This window comes from Empidonax traillii, unplaced genomic scaffold, assembly GCF_003031625.1.
Source record: "Empidonax traillii isolate 1590-97213 ecotype Southwest subspecies unplaced genomic scaffold, ASM303162v1 scaffold19:size3308961, whole genome shotgun sequence".
In the NCBI taxonomy this organism is placed as follows: domain Eukaryota; kingdom Metazoa; phylum Chordata; class Aves; order Passeriformes; family Tyrannidae; genus Empidonax; species Empidonax traillii.
Window position 1 is genome coordinate 1,697,617 of NW_020955212.1, and position 18,407 is coordinate 1,716,023.

Consider the following 18,407-nt stretch of genomic DNA (forward strand, 5'->3'; position numbering starts at 1 on the left):
AAAAACAGCGAGGGAAACTCCACAACCTCTCTGGGCAGTCTGTTCCAGTGCATGGTCACGTGCACAGTAAAGAATTTCTTCCCTCATATTCAGGCGGAACTTCCTGTGCATCAGTTTGTGTCCACTGCCTCTTGTCCTCTTGCTTGACCCCACTGAGAAGAGCCTGGATTCATCCTCTTGGCGCTCTCCCTTCAGATACTTGGAGACATTGATGAGGATCACTCTAAGTCATCTCAAGACTGAACAGGCCCAATTCCCTCAGCCTTTCCTTCTAAGAGAAGTGCTCCAGTCCCTTAATCACTGTTGCCTACTGCTGGACCTGCTCCAGGATATCCATGTGTCTCTTGTACTTAAGAGCTCAGAACTGGACACAGTACTCCATGCCTATTACTTACTAGGGCAAAATAGAAAGGTAGATCACCTCCCTCTACCTAAATTGCATCCATATTTTCAAAATACCTAAATTTATTTAAGAATAAAGTACATTTTGTTGTACACTGAACTCCCTGAAGTTAAGCACACTTGTTAAAATTGACTCAGAAGATTGAATTGTGGACTGACAAGTTTCAGTAGAGATTATTAGCTGTAACTTAAAATTTTGCTTATGGCAGCAATTCAGTAAAGGTGGCGCATGGGGAAATGCATGACCTGCAGATGAACAGTTGTGCAGAATAAATTATGTCTTAAAAAAAAAAATTAGACTTCGAATCATAGATGCATGGCATGCATCAGTATCAGAACAGTTCTCTAGATTCTGTTTGTAAACTTCTTGAAACAGAATTTGAAATGTGCTTGGGAGAATGGGTCCTGCCCGTATCATTACAGCAACTCTTCCTTGCACAACTGCAGTGTTGTGTGTTGGTGGGGTGAAACTTTGGACATCTTAAACTAGTTGGTACTGTCCAGGTTTTTGAAAGACAACTTTAGCCCCCTGCAATCTTTATTTTAGTTCATGTGAGCATCTGACAAAACAAAACACCTTTTCTGAAGATGGAAAATTAGCCTTATAATGCATTAAGATCTATTGCACCGGGTGTACCCTTTTTTGGGGGAGGCTGGAACAGGGGAAAACCTTACTAATGACTCATTATAAATGTACTTCTTCAAACAAATGTCACTTCTGTGCATTTAAAGCTTCTAAATTTATTTCTTCCCCAAGCACCAATAGCTCTGGGGTTTTTTGGTTAATTTCTTTTTTACTATTTTTTGAAAAAGGCTGTCTCCCTACCATGCCTTTTCAGTCTGCAAGACTAAAGCAGCCTGTTTCCCTCTTTAAAGTTCAAATTCTTTTAATACCACCATCACTATCTCCTTACAGCCTGCTTGTGCTGTTTGCAGGAAAAAAAAAAAATAAGGTCTCTTTACTGCAAAAGGAAAACATCTGAGAATGTTTCAGTGTAACCTGATGGCTTTGGCTTCTTGTTTCCCGCTGATGAGACCAAGATTTCCGTGGTGAATTGTCCTCCTGAGCTGCAATTCCCCCAACTACCACTGTGATGAGAGTAGGCAATTAAGGTGGGATTTACTAGAACTATCGTGCAAAACTAGTCTCTGACAAAAGGCCCTTTTTGCAAAATGTGGTGCCAATAAATCCTACTCCCTCTTTCCCCATCACAACTGGGTAAAACTGAAGCTAGTTTGGCAAGGATACTTCTGCATAATCCGTCACTGTGCTTTCTTGCTCTAGGTTGAGAGGGGGTACGTTTGCAATTACCCCAATTTTAAAAGAGTAACAGCATGAATAACCCTAATTTTGCTTCTAATCACTCTTGTGTGCCTGTAATACTTTAGTGCAAAGTATAAAGTTTCAGACTAGCACATCAGATGCAAAAAGCAAAGAGGTAATACAAGAACTACAGCAGACAATTTTAATAACAATACTTTATGAACACTGGAAAAAAATGCTACAATAAGTAAATTCCTTTAGACTTTCAGGGCTAGTTCTATGTAGACAAGGAGCTGATTAGCTTCAAACTAAACTGTTTCAGGGGAATTTCATAAATTTCCTCTTCCTCCTTCTCTTTACCCTGTTCCTACATCAGTTATTTTTAGTACACTATTTATAATATAGCTGTTCTGCAGATTTTAAGCTTGAAATTTTTGAGTAAATGGCCACTTTATTTCCAGACAGGTCATATTTTTCAGCTGAAAATGGCAGTCTGTGAAATATGTACGTGACCTTAGGATATATGGAGTAGCTACTATATTAACCTTACATTTCTAGTGATACAGCTGAAATGCAAGCAGCAGGCTGTTGGGCTGCTATCTTCTCTTGGGGAGCAAAAAGTTTGGAGTGGGACACCTGCAGCTGCCTATCGAATGCCTCATGGCTTAGTTCTTCTCTGTGCCATGCAGATGCACACAGAAAACCACTGACAAGAGTTGGCCTGGTCCTGCATTTGGGAAATGTGGGAATTTGGGGGGGGTTCATCTCTTGTGCCATAAGGGATACTTAGAAATAGCTGTTTAAAAGGTTCATTCTTCAGCTGTTTAAACATCACACATTCTAGCATGTTAGTATGGTGATTGGGGTTTGTGAAGTTCAGTTGCAATACTGAGCCCAAAAATAGAGTCTTAAGAGCTGAAGAAGCTTCAATAGATGCAACACATTCAAGTCTTTTCTGAGCAATTTGTTGCAGTGCTTGGAATATTCCGCTTGCTAGCTAGTCATCCTGAATTTACTTCATGTAATACACAGTGGTAGTCATGAACAAAAGCTGTTGAAAGGCCTATGTGAGAACATCAAAATCAAGGAGATAACATGCCTCTGACAGGCTGTTTGCAGTGAAGTTCCCCAGATTGTGCAGCAGCAATAAACCTCACTGCTCTTACAACAAAACCAAGTCTGTCTCCTTTGGTGGTTTGGGCTTTTAAGCTGCCTTCCCATTCCTCTGCTTCCTTCTCCCTCGCCCTCTGAGAAGTAAAACAAAAAGTCCCACAACTGCATTTATGAACATGGGAAAAGGAGAATATTCATTCATGAGGTCAGAGGAGCCCTGCTGCCAATTCTGAGTGTGAGGGACTCAGGCTTTAGCATCATGCTGTAACACAGCACACAGATAGTGCCAAAGAGCCACCAGGGTTCACTTGAGTAAAACAGTGATGCGGCATGGCCTGAATCCACCTTATTATGGTGGCTGGCATTTACTCAGCTGTTTCAAGGAGCTCCTCTCACACTTTTTTGTAAATTATTTCAACATTGGGGGCAAGAAGTAGCAACTGTCATGCAGCTATACTGTATACACTGCAGTCTCTCCTAATGAGGTGGCTTTCTCAACTTAATTGCTATTGCTTTTTGGTCACTATGGAGGGTATCTTGGAGAAGATGTAATGAGGGAGAAAACCAGGTCACTCATCACTAATCTGCTTCCACCGATCTCCCACTTTGCCTGGCTGACTGGAGATGTTACCACAGCTCAGCATCTAACTGCAGGGCTGCTTCTCTGCCACCAAGTCCTGCCTTTAGCTCTGGTCCTGCCATTCCAGCAGAGGCTGTGGTGGGGTAAGAAAGACTTCTCTACGTGGAAAACTGTCAGATGTAGCACATAAATGAAACTAATGGAAGCATATCTGGAATGGGATTTCCACCGCATCACAGCCAGCTATAATTTTTTGCACATTATTTGCATTAAACATTATTGTTATTTATTGTAACCATTATTTTGATTCCCTATTTAAGGGAAAGAAACTGCACTTGAAAGATAGTGCTGATGAAAAGGGTGAGGAACACCTGCTGCACCTCTGTGAAGAGCAGCATTGGTATGATTTAACATCATGCTTTAAGTATTTTTAAGCTGTCAGATCCTATGCTGTTGTCCAGTTTTCATTCCTTCTCCGTCATAAGAACTTACAGTTCCCGTGGCCTTGCTGTTGTTTTGCTTATCCATAAATAAATAAAGTGGCCTCAATAAGTTAGTCTTTAAATGGCATGCTAACCTTTATCATTCATGCATCATTGATATAAATTTCCTGCAGAAGGCCTAAACAGGAAACCAACTCTTTCTAAAGACAGAAGTGACTTGAAAGAGGTTGCTATCTGTATTATCTTTTGTAGGCTTGTCTCGTGTTTCTGTGGCTCCTTGGAAAGCAGGCTGTCCTCAAGACAGTTGTCTTCAGTACTAACACCTCTGACAGTAACCTAGCAATGCTGCATGAAGGCATTCATAAAGACTCAAAAGGGAACAATTACGAAATAGCCTTTAATGCTACCAAACATCTTAAGAGAGCTGACAATTGCTTCTATCTTGGTTAAGTCCTGTCCCACTCAGACCACAGCATAGCCTAGACATGTGCTTTGTGGCTTTGGAGTTATTCAACCACTTTTGAAATATTATCAAGGAATAAAACAAAACTAAAAGGGAATTTCCTTCAGAAGAGAGATGCCAGCCTCTGTCACATAATCTTACTTATAGTGTAACTAGTGTAAAAAAAAGGGTAATTAAGGCACTGAGGACTTATAAGCAGTAACAGTAAATGTGTCTGACTACACCTACTTGCTCAGTCCTGTAGCCTGGGATGCTGCCAACAGAGCTATGTTACATTCATTCCAACTCCAGGCAGAAGCTAGGGCACACCCATGGTGATACCTCACTTACTTTAGCGGAAACTCCCATGCCTTGGGAATTACAGGACTTGCCCTACTCATTTGCCTCTCAAGCCAATTCCTGCAGCCAAGCATTGTTTACGGCACAGACAAGTCTGTACCATCTGCCCGGGGACACCATATGTTCCCCGGGCTTGTGTTGTCTTACCGTGAGAAGTCAGGCAAACAGACTGCTGGTATGCACTCAGCATGGAGCGTGGCCCAGCTGCTTTTATCTGGCCCATACTGCTCCATCTGTCCAGTTAATGGGGGCTTTGACAGAGTTACAGAGACCCCTACCTCGTGTAGCACACGCACTCCCACTGCACCGTGTGGTTCCAAAAGAACCGTCTGATCAGCCTGATCTCCCTAAGGGAGGGAATCTGTCCCTACACTGCTAACGTTAAGAAAGTAAATCATATTTTCTATGAGTAGATTTCTCTCAGATTTCTTACCAGTAGATCTAATCAGTAGATGAAATTTGACTGAATTTAGGTAAGTGAAGTATAACTAAACTTGACTGTGAAGGACCGTAATAGATTATATGGATAATAATATAGAAATGAACGTAACACACTTTTGCTTACATATACAACAGGCCTAATCTACTCTTAGTAGGCACCAAAAGCTTCAGCTTCTTTTTAAAAGTTGATTTGGGCAAAGGTATGGCAGTATATTAGGATAGGCTTGGGGATGTGTGTGTTTTCTCTCATTGACAACAAAGAATGCCTTCAATGAGAATGATTCTTCCCCTGCACTCAGCACTGGTGAGGCCACACCTCGATTACGGAGACCAGCTCTGGGCCTCTCAGTTCAGGAGGGACATTGAGGAGCTGGAGCGAGTCCAGAGAAGGGCAATAGAGCTGGTGAAGGGCCCGGAGCACAAGGCCTATGAGGAGCAGCTGAGGGAGCCGGGGTTATTTAGCTTGGAGAAGAGGGATCTCAGGGAGGACTTTATTGCTCCCGCAACTATCTGAAAGGAGGTTGTAGCCAAGTGGCGATCGGCCTCTTCCTCCAGGCAATCAGCAATAGGACAAGAGGCTGTAATCTTAAACTGCACCAGAGGAGGTTTAGGTTGGACATTAGTAGGAATTTATTCACAGAAAGATTGATTAGCCATTGGAACGGCCTGCCCAGCGAGGTGGTGGAATCACATCCCTGGGTATGTTTGAGGGAAGACTGGACGTGGGACTTGGTGCCATGGTCTAGTTGACATGGGAAAGCTTTGGCTTAAAAAACCCTTCTGACATCGTAGTTTCGTGTAACAACTGAAGAGTGGATAACCTCGTAAACTTTACAGACCTGCGCACACACCTGGGCCTGAGGCGAGCCCCGCGGTCCCGGCCCTCGCCGCCGCCCGCCCCTCACACGCCGGCCCCGCTCGACGCCGCCAGGGGGAGCGATGGCGCGCGCCGCAGGAAGCGCCTTTGTCCCGCCGGGACCAACGGCCGGCTCCAACCGCCGCCTCTCCGGGGGCCCCTCCCGCCGCCTTCCCCTGCTCCCTCCCTGCCCCTCCCACCGCCCCCGCCGCCACCACCACCACCGCCCTTTTGCTTTCGCTTTTTCCCAGCTGACAGCCGGCGACCCGTCCCGGCCATGGAGAACGGTGCCGTCTACAACGAGACCACCGAGCCGGAGGCGAAGCCGTCCCGCCGGCGCTCCTTCGGCTGCACCCTGCGGCACCTGTCGGGGTGGCGGCTGCCGGCCAAGGCGGTCCAGGCGGTGAGTGCCCTCCTCGTCCTGCGGGGCGTGCCGGGCTGGCGCGGAGGCAGCATCCCCTTGGCGGAATGGCTGCCCGGGGCCGCGGGCTGAGCCCGGCGGGCGGCGGGGCGGGGGCGAGCAGCGAGCGGGGACCGCCGTGGTGCCCTGCGCTGGGATGGAAACGAGCGTGTTGGGATGGCCTACGGCTTTAGGGTAGTCCCCCGCCGCTTAAAAATTAAACTCGGTGGCCGAGCGCAGGCTGGGGAGATGGCCGTGCACAGCCTTCCTTGGGAAGGGCTCCTGTCGGTTAGGAAAGCGCTGGCTCTGCCGGGAAGATGTCCTGGCTTGGGACGTGGCATGGCGTCACTGAAGCTGTGCAGACTTGTAACTCAGGTGAAAAGCCGGCGTGGTGCCCTGTAATGCAGGCTCAGAGTTTTTCATGGTGGGGAAGTGGCGGGAGTGTTCCTTTTCCATGTCCGAGCTACAGGAGTAGGTGCTGACATCTGATGGCCCTCGGCGTCGTGCGGCCGAGGCGCGGTGCTGCGGCCGGCGTGGTTCAGCTGCCTGTTGGCCCTCAAAACCACCTGCTCTGGCTTAAAATCCGAGGGAAACCTCACAGGAAATTTCGTATTTTCTTCTGATGGTCAATTTGGATGAAAACAGGAGGTAGAAGCCTTTGGTTGAACCTCACCATAGGGCAGTACAACCGGGAAGGGTTTACTGGGTCATGATATCCACACCTCCCTCTCCTGCTGCTCCTGCAGCACATTTGTAAGCCTGTCGCTCTACGCTGTCTGTGCTAAAACCAGGGTGCTTGTTTCTCCCATAATTCGTGGTAGAAAATTCCACCAGAAAAGTGTGGTGTTGATGGTGGCATCACTTCATGTCAGGCAGTCCGGGGCCCAACAGGAAATAAAAGGCTTATGTTCTGCTTGCTTTTTTGGTTCACGTAATGTTGTTCCTGAACACATTAAGCAGTTGGGCTTGCGGTTCAAACTCCTGTTTGTTCTGTGCCTGACAACGGGCTCTTCCAGAATGTTCCAGTGTGGCTGCTGATAACGACGTGAGGAGCATCATTCTCAAGTACTGGCAGGGAGGTAGTGAAACCACCGGTGGAAAAGGGCAGCTGACTGCAAATGTGTGTCACCGTACACTTTGCAGCCAACACAGTGGCTTTTTAGTCAGATGTGTCATGCTCACGGGAACTGTAGGTGATTTCCAACCCTTTCGTGTTATTTTGCCATTGCAGAAAAGAGGACATTTGGTTTTTAAACTTCATCTCACGCACAGTCAAAACCCTCATCCAAAAGCTTAATACGTGTCAATGCCAGTAAAGGTAATGGTAACGCTGCCAAAATGAAGTTTTCTAAGAGTATGTAAAAAAAAAATCACACCCAAGAATGCTTTCAATAAATGTAACAGGACATAAACTTTTACTTCATCTACTGGAGATTAATAAAGTAAGATCCGCTGGCTGTTGCTCCCTGATAAACAGACAATTTAAATAGGTGGGTTCATTGACTAAAATAAAATAAGCTATTACATATGCAAATTTACTGGTGTACCAAAGTCTTAAACTGTTTAATTATTTATAAAACTTTCTAGATAGGAAGAAGAAAAATTATCATTCTAAACAGGATGAATAGATGTTCGATATGCTCCTAAATAATTAGCAGTTTATGGCCTGCACCCATCTGTCAGTGAGAGGAGAAAGAAGATGGAGTTATAGTTGTTCACCCTCATAATTTCTAACATTTTTTCGCTCCCTTTTTGTAACCCTTTATCAAAATGCATAGATCTTGGTGTTCTTGGTTAAAACACTTTAAACAAACCCCAGAAATTCCAGAAGGTGGAAGGAAGCCTCAGTCTCTGTGGTAAGAAAAAGGTTCCAGTTTTGGGAAAGCATTGATTTTTGGAAATGCCAGTGATGGTCTTTAACATCTATTAGCTCTGTGTTGCAGTAGTGGTTTTTACTGGGATAATCTACTCTGCCAAACTGGGTATTGCAATCAGAAAATGAGCTCTCCTCCTTATAGTGATCAAGTGTTTGATAAAATACTGTGAAATCACCTGCAGAAAACTGGTTTCTAGACCTAAGAAATATTTTTCTCCATATTAAAAAGGGCATATGTTGTAACCTTAGCCTGTTCTTTTGGGCAGATGAAATAAGGAAAATGTAGCTGCCAAAAGGATGCTGAGAGGCACGTCATTGCATGGATTTCTAGATTGTTGTTGTTTTGTTTTTAAATAGGTGGAATGTTTTTGTTAGTCCATGACTGGTTCAAATTCTGTGCAAAGGTAAATGGCACACTGTGTATTGTGCCAAGATAGAGGTAGAAACAAATTCTTATCTAAAAGAGAAGTAGTTGTCATCAGCTATTGGTTGACTTTAACCAAAATGCCCTAAGTGGAAAGGAAAATTGTAATTCAGCCCTAAATATCTGCTCTTTTTCTGAGCTGCTCACTTTCTATAGTAGCCCCGACTATAGGGTATTAGCATGTCCACCCATCTGAACTAGAAGATTTTGTACTGGGAACACCACTGCTGAGCATCTTCACAGGCCTGTTAGCACAGTCATTGATCTGCTCTATTTTTGTAGCATTCTTTTGTAGCTTTTCACTTATGAAATCTCCTTTACAAACCTGACACTTGTTTAGAAAACTCCAACATTAATGTCAGTATCGATGAGTAACTTCTTGCTGGTAAGGGACAGATAAAGCTGTTTAATTTCTGGTGTACCTACAGACAGATAGGACTAATAATAAAACTTAAAAAAATAAAAAACAAACAGAAAACCCCTTGCTTCTCTAACGATGCTTTTGGTATTTAAAACTTTTTTGTTTTGTTTTGTTTTTTTCAGTAGGACAACAGAATAATTCCTGTTGTTTCTGATAGTGGTATCAAAAAGCAAATTAGGAAACCCAAGCAGAACTCTGGCATCTTATAAATGTGCTATTGGTACACCAACTTAATCAAAGAACTTAATTAAAGTTCTTCCAGTCAAAGTTTTTTTTATTGATATGCTCTATTTTATTATTCAGCTTATTAATAAAAAATTGAACATTAACTTGGACAAACCCACAAAGGATTCCACTTGATAAATCTCATGTGTTTGACACAGAACTCATTAAAACTGTTCTTTGAGTGGGATTTTTTTCAGCTTGTTTCTACACTCAGTGGTGAGGCTTTTTTCAGTTATTTAGGATATATTATGGTTATCTGGACTTACACTTGATTTAAGGATGGGTTTATTTCCTGTCCTGTTTCAGCTCAGGTAAAAACAATGGCATTCAGTTTTCAGTGCTTCTAAAAAGAGATAGCACTGCACATGAAAACATATCTCACAACTGACCTTGTGAAAAATGTGCAATTGAAAGTCATTGCATGCAGATCTTTTTAAATGCAAAAAAAAAACCAAAACCATAAAAATTGGAAAGTCAGAATTCAAAACATTCCTGGGACAGCCATTGTAGTCACTGTTTTAGGTGCGAGGGCTGCTGAGAAGTTTGTGTTGGCAGCCCCTGCAGGAGAAAAGGGAAGAATGTGGCGGCCCAATAGTAATTCTGCAGTTTCCCAGCTTGGCTTATTTCCCTTTTGGAGCTCCTGTTTACATTATATGATTGTAGCATTTTCAAAACATCATTCTTTAAAGTGCCCTTCTGAGGTCTGGCTTAGCAGGGGGAATTTACAGTTACTGCTGCTGAATGGTTGTTCTTGTTTTTACTGTTAGAAAACTGAAACCTAAGATGAATGGTTATTTTCCAAGAATTCTGAATTTTAGAATTTGATTTTTTGTTTTAAAGAACCGTCAACTTCATTATTGTTCATATATTCATATTAAAGTATGATCATCATCCTTATATCAGTCTCAGTTTTATGACCAAGTCTGATTCCTGTTAATGGTTGTGTTATAATTTGGTGAACTCCTTACTAAAAGGATCTATAAAGCTGCGTCAACTTTATGGGATGAAGGGAATTAGCAAGAAGTGGCCAAAATAAGAGCACAGTTAAATAAAGCAATATTCTTTCTTGTACAATAACAGTAGAAAATCCAGCAGTTAGTAATTAACTCATATTCTTTCCTCAAAACCTACTGTGGCAGGAAGGTGAAGATAAGCTTCTGCATAGATTAAACATTGTCCAGTGTAGCTTAAACATAGTTTGAAGTTTTGGTTCATACAGGAATAGTTGAGCTTCTGTCGTTAGTGGATCATAAACATGTTGGCTCCATGTACCTTCTCTGAAGTTTTATCGAGCAAGGGAACATCAACTGTAAACTATTAGGGAGGTAGCTGAGTGTGTCAGTGCTGCCCAGTTTCCCCCACTTCCCTGAACCCAAATGCATTTAAAACTGAGTGCAGCTGTAAGTGGTAAGCAATCGCATTTTTGCTTGTTCTGAGCAGGATGTGTGCTCCCCATGCTGCCTTCCCTGTCTGCTTCCAACTGGCAGTTGCACAAAACCACAAAATGGGAATCTTGACTGTCTAATCCAGAAACTTGTGTTTGGCAGTGTGCTCAGCTTACCTGAGTGCAGTTTATCAACCACCTTTAGCAGCAAGTGTAAACCGTGTCATTATATAATTATTTCTGCCTGTGAGAAAATAGTGCAGCATTTTACCAGACTTTTTGTAGATTGAGGATTTTCCTCATAGCTGTCTTTACTGATGTTCATATCAGAGATGTCTGTTTGCTGAACACATTAGAGACTTACCCCAACTCAAGCATGTTATTTGTTTGCAGCTTTTCTCCTTTGCGGCTGTTATTTGTGAAGAAATTGTGGAGGATTGCAGCAACTGTGGTGGACTTTACTTCTTTGAATTCACTAGCTGCAGTGCCTTTCTTTTGAGCCTCCTGGTTCTGTGTGTGTATTGCACTGATGTATATGAAACACTGGGGGAAGATAAAGTAGAGAAACTGGTAAGGAAATTTATTTTTTTAAAAACCAAAGTGCATAAAGACTGCTGTAGAGTAAAAAGGCTATGCAGAATGAATCTCCTTTTCTTCTCCATTTAAAAGGTAGATTAAAGTAGTTTTAAAAAATTACCAAACTTTGAGACTCCCTCTTATATTGACAACTTTTCCAAAACTGTCATGTTGGCTACCTGCAGGATTTTAGGATTTGTGTGAAAAAGTCTTTCACACAGACTAATACTGCTGTCTAGCCATCACATATTTGTATGTATACAGAATAAAGTTCACTGCCAGCATGATGCTTGTAATTTATCAGTTTACCCTGTCTGTTTTCCTACTGGGTGTAGCCTACCTCCTTTTTGGTAATGATCATACTCGTTACAGTTTATGGTTTTATATTTCAGAAGATCCAGCAGTGGGAGAAAGTTGCTCTTTAAAGTCAGTAAGAACATTATACTGTCTTACAAGTGCCCCTTCCTTCTTGCCTTCAGAGAAAACAGTAGGGTTTTTATGTGAAGGTAAAGTTAAGGGAGTGTAGTAAAAGATTTGAATGAGCACATTTACTTAAAGGTTTCTAAATTCCCAAATGTTTTACATAGGGAATAATGCTAGCATGGTTGTCCCGAGGTTGAATTTGATTGTGAAAAAAGTTAGGTTAGATTAATTAAATACTTAAAAAAGACAAAAACGGGCGAGACTTAAATATCTGATAATGTTGTCTAAATAGCTGATAATGTTGAATGTGGTTAAGAATGTAGTTGTAAAATATATTTTCTGAAGATTCCATTAGCATGAAGTTTCAAAACATAAATTCACTGGCAGATTAACTCAGCTGCTGTTATGATGTTTGTTCTCTTCAGGTAACCTGTCAATAATTCAATAACATTTTTTTTTTGTATTTGCAGAATTTTTGGGCCATGCCAGTCATAGCTGCCTGGTTTTTGATAGCATCAATAGTGTTTGCTGTGACCAGCTCTGGCTCTGCTATTGAACATGCTGCATGTGTAAGTCTTAAAATAGCAGGATTTACTTTGTATTTATCTGGTATGTTAATTTCTCTGCCCTCTAAACTTCAGTTGGTTTACAGGGAAGAAACTGGGCAAGGAATAGAACTCAGTGCATTATGGTGTTTCAGGGGGAATTAACTATTTCAGAACTTCCAGAAACTTAACATAGGAAATCCTAAGAGCAGGCATTGCTAAGGATTGCTGGAAAGCTCTGTGTGTACTTGCAGTATATTTTTATTATTAAGGGCCAATAAGAACACAGTATAGACTTTACCTGTGATTAAAAGAATGAAAACTGTAAAAAATTCTGCATTAAGTGTGCTAGAATTATGAATCCTGATCTGTTTCTAATTTAAATGGAACTATCAATTTAAGGAGGACTGTAATCTTAATATGTGTTATTAATGTATGCAAATGGTCCAACAAATCTCTCCAGATAGCGTTAGGATACTGTTACTGTTTTTATGCATTTTAAAATCACATATTTCTTTCACTTTCACAGACATTTGGATTTCTTGCAAGTATTGCATTTGTACTTGAATTTGTTATACAGTACATTCACAGGCGAAAACAAAACGTCGCTGGACAATCTGAAAATCCTCGTAACACTCCGAGTGCCACAGAAAACCAGCCATTGAATAAACAAACCTAACTTCAAGAAAGTGGTTTTTTTTTCTTCTTTTTTTTTCTTCAAATGGAGCAAACTTAAATGAACTTTCAGTGCACTGTTGGTAACAACTTCTGTCTCTTAATTCTAATTGATTTTGTACACATCGCTCATCACAAATTTTGATAGATCCTCGGGTCAAGTAATGGCATCTTGAGCACGATGTTCTGAGGTAACTGGTCCTGCTTAATGACTGGTCTTGTCACCTGCCCAGGTGACATGCACTAAACAACCTTGGGTCTAACTAAAATAACTTAAGGACAACATCCAATCAATGTGCTGATTTGATTTTGGCAGAGGTAACTAAAAAAGGTTAATGTCTGAGGCGTAAATTCTGAGATATAGCCTAAAGATATTTTCTGTATAAATGGACCAGATGCCTCTGTTATGAGTTATAAATTAGAACAGCAAAATTCACTTTTGTACTTAGTCAAACTAAATGTGAAAGGGATACCCAGTTGGAACCTTACAGAAATGCTTATCCTTACATAAGGGGGGGTTTGGGTTTTTTTACTATTCCTATGTCTCAGTTCTGTCTGTGGAGATCAGTTTAATGGAATAGTGACTGTAGGGGTTTTACAGGGAGGGTAATGTAAATGGTATATTAAGGAGACAGTTTTGCATCCCATGATTGTCAAAGTTTGGACTTGTATGCCAGAATCTTCTGTCAGATGGTTTGAAAAGCTATAAAAGTTGCAGGAAGAAACTTGAAAAGCCATCTGGGAGAAGAATAAGATAAAGAATAGATATTTTCATGAAGTAACCCCAAAAGTAGAAATTAGAATATCAGTGGGAAAAACCTTAGAACCCATTGGTGCTGTCCTGGTGAATGTTGCTTGCAAGGTTAATACATATGCAGCTTGTCTGTGCACAGATAATGCTAACTTCTGCCAGAATGGTTAGGTACCTCGCTATTTTCTGTATTTATAAATATATGGCAGTACCTTGAGAGTTCTTGCTACTGACTAGCTCAGTTGGTAAACAGGTAAATAAGCACTTTTATCCTCGAACTGTTTTGAAAGCGACAGTCTGTAGGTCTGCAAGAAACACTACTGATATGACAGGTATCAGACAAGTGACAGATGTGTCAGACCAGATGTTGATGGCTCTAAAAGAAATTAAGTGGTGCAAAAGCATTTTTCAGATGTCTGAGGTAGAAGCAAGTTGCTACACCTCTCCTAAGAGGAAAGCCTTCAAAAGCAGAGCAAATTGCTGTAAGCCAGGAGATGTTCCAAAATACCAAAGCAAATGAGAAAAAGCTGATTATGCAAAAACAATTCTTGTTTGAGTGCTCATGACATTTGCCATGTCTTCCAGACATTAGGTCCGTTTCGTCCTTACCCTAGTCTGACGTTCATAGTCCTGTAACCTCTTGTGGCAGCACTGAGACTAAGCCCCCCAGAAATTGGCTGAGCAAGCTGTATTTGGGAAAGGAAGAAGAAGCTGTTGTAAGACAAAGGACTGTAATAGCAGGTCAAAGATTTTTTTTTCCATTGCTGACACTTTCTTATGAATGTGAGTTTGTGATGTTCCCCCTCTATGGCCTGAGACTTAACCCTGACACTACTCTTTGCTTGGAAGATGTAAAAGTTTGACGGGTGGTGTGAAGCACCAAGTTAAACCTGTAGTTTGGTTTCAGACTAATGGATGAAAGAGACGTTTCCTTCATAGAATTTCCTGTATTGTAAAGAAGAAATGCTCTTCAGACTGGCTTTTGTCCCCTTGTATTTATTAGTCTTCATTTGCACTAAAACCTGATCTCAGCATAGGTGTACAGAACTGTAGCTGATAACTGTGTAGCTTAGATCTGGTTTGTTTACAAGTGGTGTTACAGATGATACAAAATATCTATAGTGAGGAATAGCTCTGCTATGATCTGCAATGTCTATTTTTGGGGATCATGCCTGTGTGATTAACATTCGAAGGGGGGGAGGTCTGGTTTGTTTTGTTATTGCCTAGGATTCTATTGAGTTTGCTTTCACATCAAAATTATAGTCTCTAAATCTTCATCCATAATTAATAGCTGTAAATATAGTGTTAAGAGCAACACTGTGCTGCTGATATTTATTAAGCAATGCAGCACCATGGCATGACTTTTATCCCAAGTTAATTTTTTCTGTAATTTTTCTCAGCTTGAAAATACATTAGTAGCTGTCTGAGTTTTGCTTGCTTCTTCTGTAGACTTTCCCCCACCTAAAGTGCTATGTGACCTGGAGATACTGTTACCAAAAGCGATCAGTAAAGTAATCATTGGCAGTTTACCTGGCAGTAATCTGTCATATAGTAGTTAAATACTACAAGCAAATCCCATATTGGTTAGAGGTATAAGGCAGTTGCTAAACTGTTGCTTTCAAACCAATTGTTGGCTAACATGCATGCTGGTACTGTTAATCCTAGGCTCCTCATCAGATGTTCTTTTCTTAATCCTAACACCTCATAAAGTGCTCTTTTTGTTCTTTTTTTAAAGTAGTTGAGAAGCAGGTTTGCTAGTGTGTATGCTGTTCCCTGCTTCTGTTGGGTCATTTTCTTAAATGCTTTATCAGATTCCTATATCTTCTTATCTTTCCTTATCACTCCTCGCTCCTCTGCCCTTCCAGGCTTTCTTGCTGCAGTGGCTGAGCAGCCTGGTCTTCTGCAGTTTGGACATGCCCCCATCGGTGCTGCTGGTGTCAGATGCTGGCTTTATATGTCTGCCTTTTAATTAGACTGATCCTAGAGAATGCCGTCGGAGCCACATGAAATGTCTGGTTCTGCAGGAGCTCTGTGTGTGTGGCTGGATGTCTCTTACCCCTCCCATGCTCTGTCAGCAAAGTGGTTTGCTTGTTTCCCAGCCTGCTTCTGATGAAATCAGCCTACCTTATTTAAACCAGCTATTTAAATTGTCTCCATTAAGGTGGCTGATTTTGACTTAAGTGGTTTAGGGATTTTTAAGGAGAATGGTGGGAACACTGGCAGAAGTGCTGTTAGAGGCAACTGTCTCAAATTTCTTCTTCGTTCTGCAAAGTAACCATCTCTGTACGTCGTAACTGGTAGTAAAACCTGTGGAAAGACGCAACCGGCCCAGTACATCTGTCTGGGGATTGTCTTCTCCATTCTTCACCACACTGCTTGGCAGTGGTGTTGCAAGCCTGCTCAGACACATAAAAGCTTTAGTGTTTTCCAGGTGAGCCAAAAATATTCAAAGGTTCTGCACCCACTTTCAGGCTTTGTTTACAGTGCCTTTAGAATCAGTGGAGAGGATTCTCCGGGACACATGAGGACTTGTTCAGTGGCTGGACTGTGAGTTACTGCTCTGAAAATCTCCATCGGGCATTGTATAGATTGTGAACGTTAATTTTTGTGTTTGGCATTTAGCCTGCATTACAATCCCAGCGCTACCAGTGCCTTGTGGTTCCGAGTATGGGAAGGGATTGTGCCTTACTGCCTGTACTCTGTGCTTCACAACAGCAGGGAAGGGTTGTGGTCTGTTACAGCTGAGTTCTACCTTTGCACCTTCCAACCTGGAGGAGCAGTGAGGGATCTCACGCAAGTCTCAGAGCTCGGCACAAGATGTTTTTGCATAATGGCTATCATGGTAATCCTCATTCAAATTTGTGCAATAAAAATACCAAGCTTTCTACACTGAAGGGAAATATTTTATGAAATTTTTGAATGGTTCTGTAAAATTTAAATGAATCAAGATGCTGGTGGTGCCTTTAAGATGGAAATTCATCTCTGTTTTAGTCTATTGCTGTAAACATAAGCAGATCGCTTGATATTAAATTTTATGCTGGTCAGAACTTAAGTGATTTTTAATGTTTATTAAATCAGAATGATGATGCAATGGTTTTATATATAATAAAAATTTTATACAGTTTTGTTGCCAGTGCTGCCTTGAATTTCCATCTAAATAATTTTGAAAGGCTTATTTTTTTCCCTTTTAAACCTGTGATCTTTTTTAATGTATTATGCTTTCTTGTTCTTAAGAACTTTATAAAATATTTTGTAATAATTTTTAAAATAAAATATTAGTAAATAACTTAAACATTTCTTGTTTTGGCTTCTGTGATTTGGTGTTGCTATGTAGTTCTCCTAGAGCCAGCCACAGGAAATAACATCATTCTTTGTTCCTAGTTCGGAGGAAAGAGCTTGCATTGTGTTTGCCAGTTAACTGGGGAAGAGGGTCTAACTTGCAAAGCTGGATGTTCTCATGGAAAGTTCCCAGAAGAAAAGGTCCGATAAGGTCAGTATTGCCTCTGACCACAGGGTCCAGCCAAACTAGTTTGCAGTAGCCTTTACATACCCTGCTCTTGATGTTTTACTGTGACAAGTATAATCCAAGTGCTGCTCTCTCCTACTGATTACATGGATCTGAAAAAAGTGAAGTGGCAGACTTGCTAAAGGAAGGAACATGACCTAGCAGGAGGTGATGAATGCAATTTATTCTGGTGTAGAAAAACGCAGGTGACCAAGTGACTTGGTTGAGGGAGAGCTGCTGGATCCTTTAAATATTGTTTGGCTGATTATCAATGATAGGAGGTGAAGAAAAGGAAATAAATCTGCATGCTTTCTGGCAGGGTGGTGCTTTTTTTGTCTTACAGCCCTGCAGATTGCTTATTACCTGGTGGTCATCTGGTACACAGGAGGAGAATGACATTTCCTTCATTGTCGGCACTGAAATTGGAATGCCACAGTATATTTTCCTTTATATTGTAATGTTAAAGGTGACATTGCCTCTGATGAAATTGCCAGAGATGGGTGTGACTGTAAGGATTCATAAGGGGAAAAAGGTCCCTAATGCTTCTTAATTACATTTGAAAACCAGATGCAAGAAAACAATCGAGGCAAAATGTTGTATTAAAAGGGTACGTCAGTGGTGGATTTACACACCGTGGGAAAGTAACTCAGAAGTCCTAGATTTAATACTTCCAGTCGTGACCATGCAGTTTAAGTCGTGGCAACTCCTTTCTCAGCTGTGCAATCCAAACTAGTTTACTGTAAATTATCAGAATAGTGCAGCAAGGCAGGAACACGGGCTGGTAGTCAGCGGCTTTTCTTTGTGAGTGCACAGGCACCACCTGGTCGCTGCCGTCTGTCCAGCCGTTGTTCAAGGCACATGTTTCTTTGCTTTGGGATGGGCTTCTCCTTACAGTGAGGAGCACAACCGGCCACCTGCTCTATCCCAGAGCTGCCGTAGTGCACGAAACAAGCAAGGTTCACTGCTTTGCTGGTTTTCAGGTGTGACTGCTCTTTGGATTCGGAGTAGCTATTCTTTGCCTGCGGAAGGAAGCACAGGGCAGGCCAGCAATGTATTCTGAATTGTTCACGCTGTCTGCACGGGAACCTGCTGAGAAGCTGCAGGAGGGAAGTTTGCCCACAAGAGGGCAAAGATGATCCTTGGTTGAAATTATTTGGTCCGGAGAACTTCACCCTCTTCCCACTTGTATTTTCAGTGGATTTGAACCCCCGTGCCCTCTCTTGTCAGTGTGGCTATAAATTCACTGTTCATTATAGGGATACTGTTTCCAGTCATATCCTTATTTCTCAAAATGTAGCTTG

General features: G+C 41.7%; 1 protein-coding gene across 2 annotated transcripts; it reads left to right on the forward strand.

Moving 5' to 3' along the window:
- Nucleotides 1-6,038: 6,038 nt before the first annotated feature.
- On the forward strand, nt 6,039-13,662 carry CMTM6 (CKLF like MARVEL transmembrane domain containing 6). Of its 2 annotated transcripts, XM_027897664.1 has the most exons (5): nt 6,056-6,073; nt 6,122-6,304; nt 11,025-11,201; nt 12,101-12,199; nt 12,705-13,662. In XM_027897664.1, the coding sequence occupies exons 2-5, from the start codon at nt 6,179-6,181 to the stop codon at nt 12,852-12,854; spliced, it is 552 nt and encodes a 183-aa protein (XP_027753465.1). In that variant the 5' UTR covers nt 6,056-6,073; nt 6,122-6,178; the 3' UTR covers nt 12,855-13,662. The 2 variants fall into 2 exon arrangements, with proteins under 2 accessions (XP_027753456.1, XP_027753465.1); XM_027897655.1 differs by having other exon boundaries at nt 6,039-6,304.
- The last annotated feature ends 4,745 nt before the right edge of the window (nt 13,663-18,407 follow it).

What these genes read in the sequence shown, in the direction of transcription:
- CMTM6 (XM_027897655.1), top strand. Translation starts at nt 6,179, where the DNA reads ATGGAGAACGGTGCCGTCTACAACGAGACCACCGAGCCGGAGGCGAAG. An exon ending in CGGCCAAGGCGGTCCAGGCG is followed by an intron (nt 6,305 to 11,024) that starts GTGAGTGCCCTC and finishes ATTTGTTTGCAG; the next exon opens with CTTTTCTCCTTTGCGGCTGT. An exon ending in CTATTGAACATGCTGCATGT is followed by an intron (nt 12,200 to 12,704) that starts GTAAGTCTTAAA and finishes TCACTTTCACAG; the next exon opens with ACATTTGGATTTCTTGCAAG.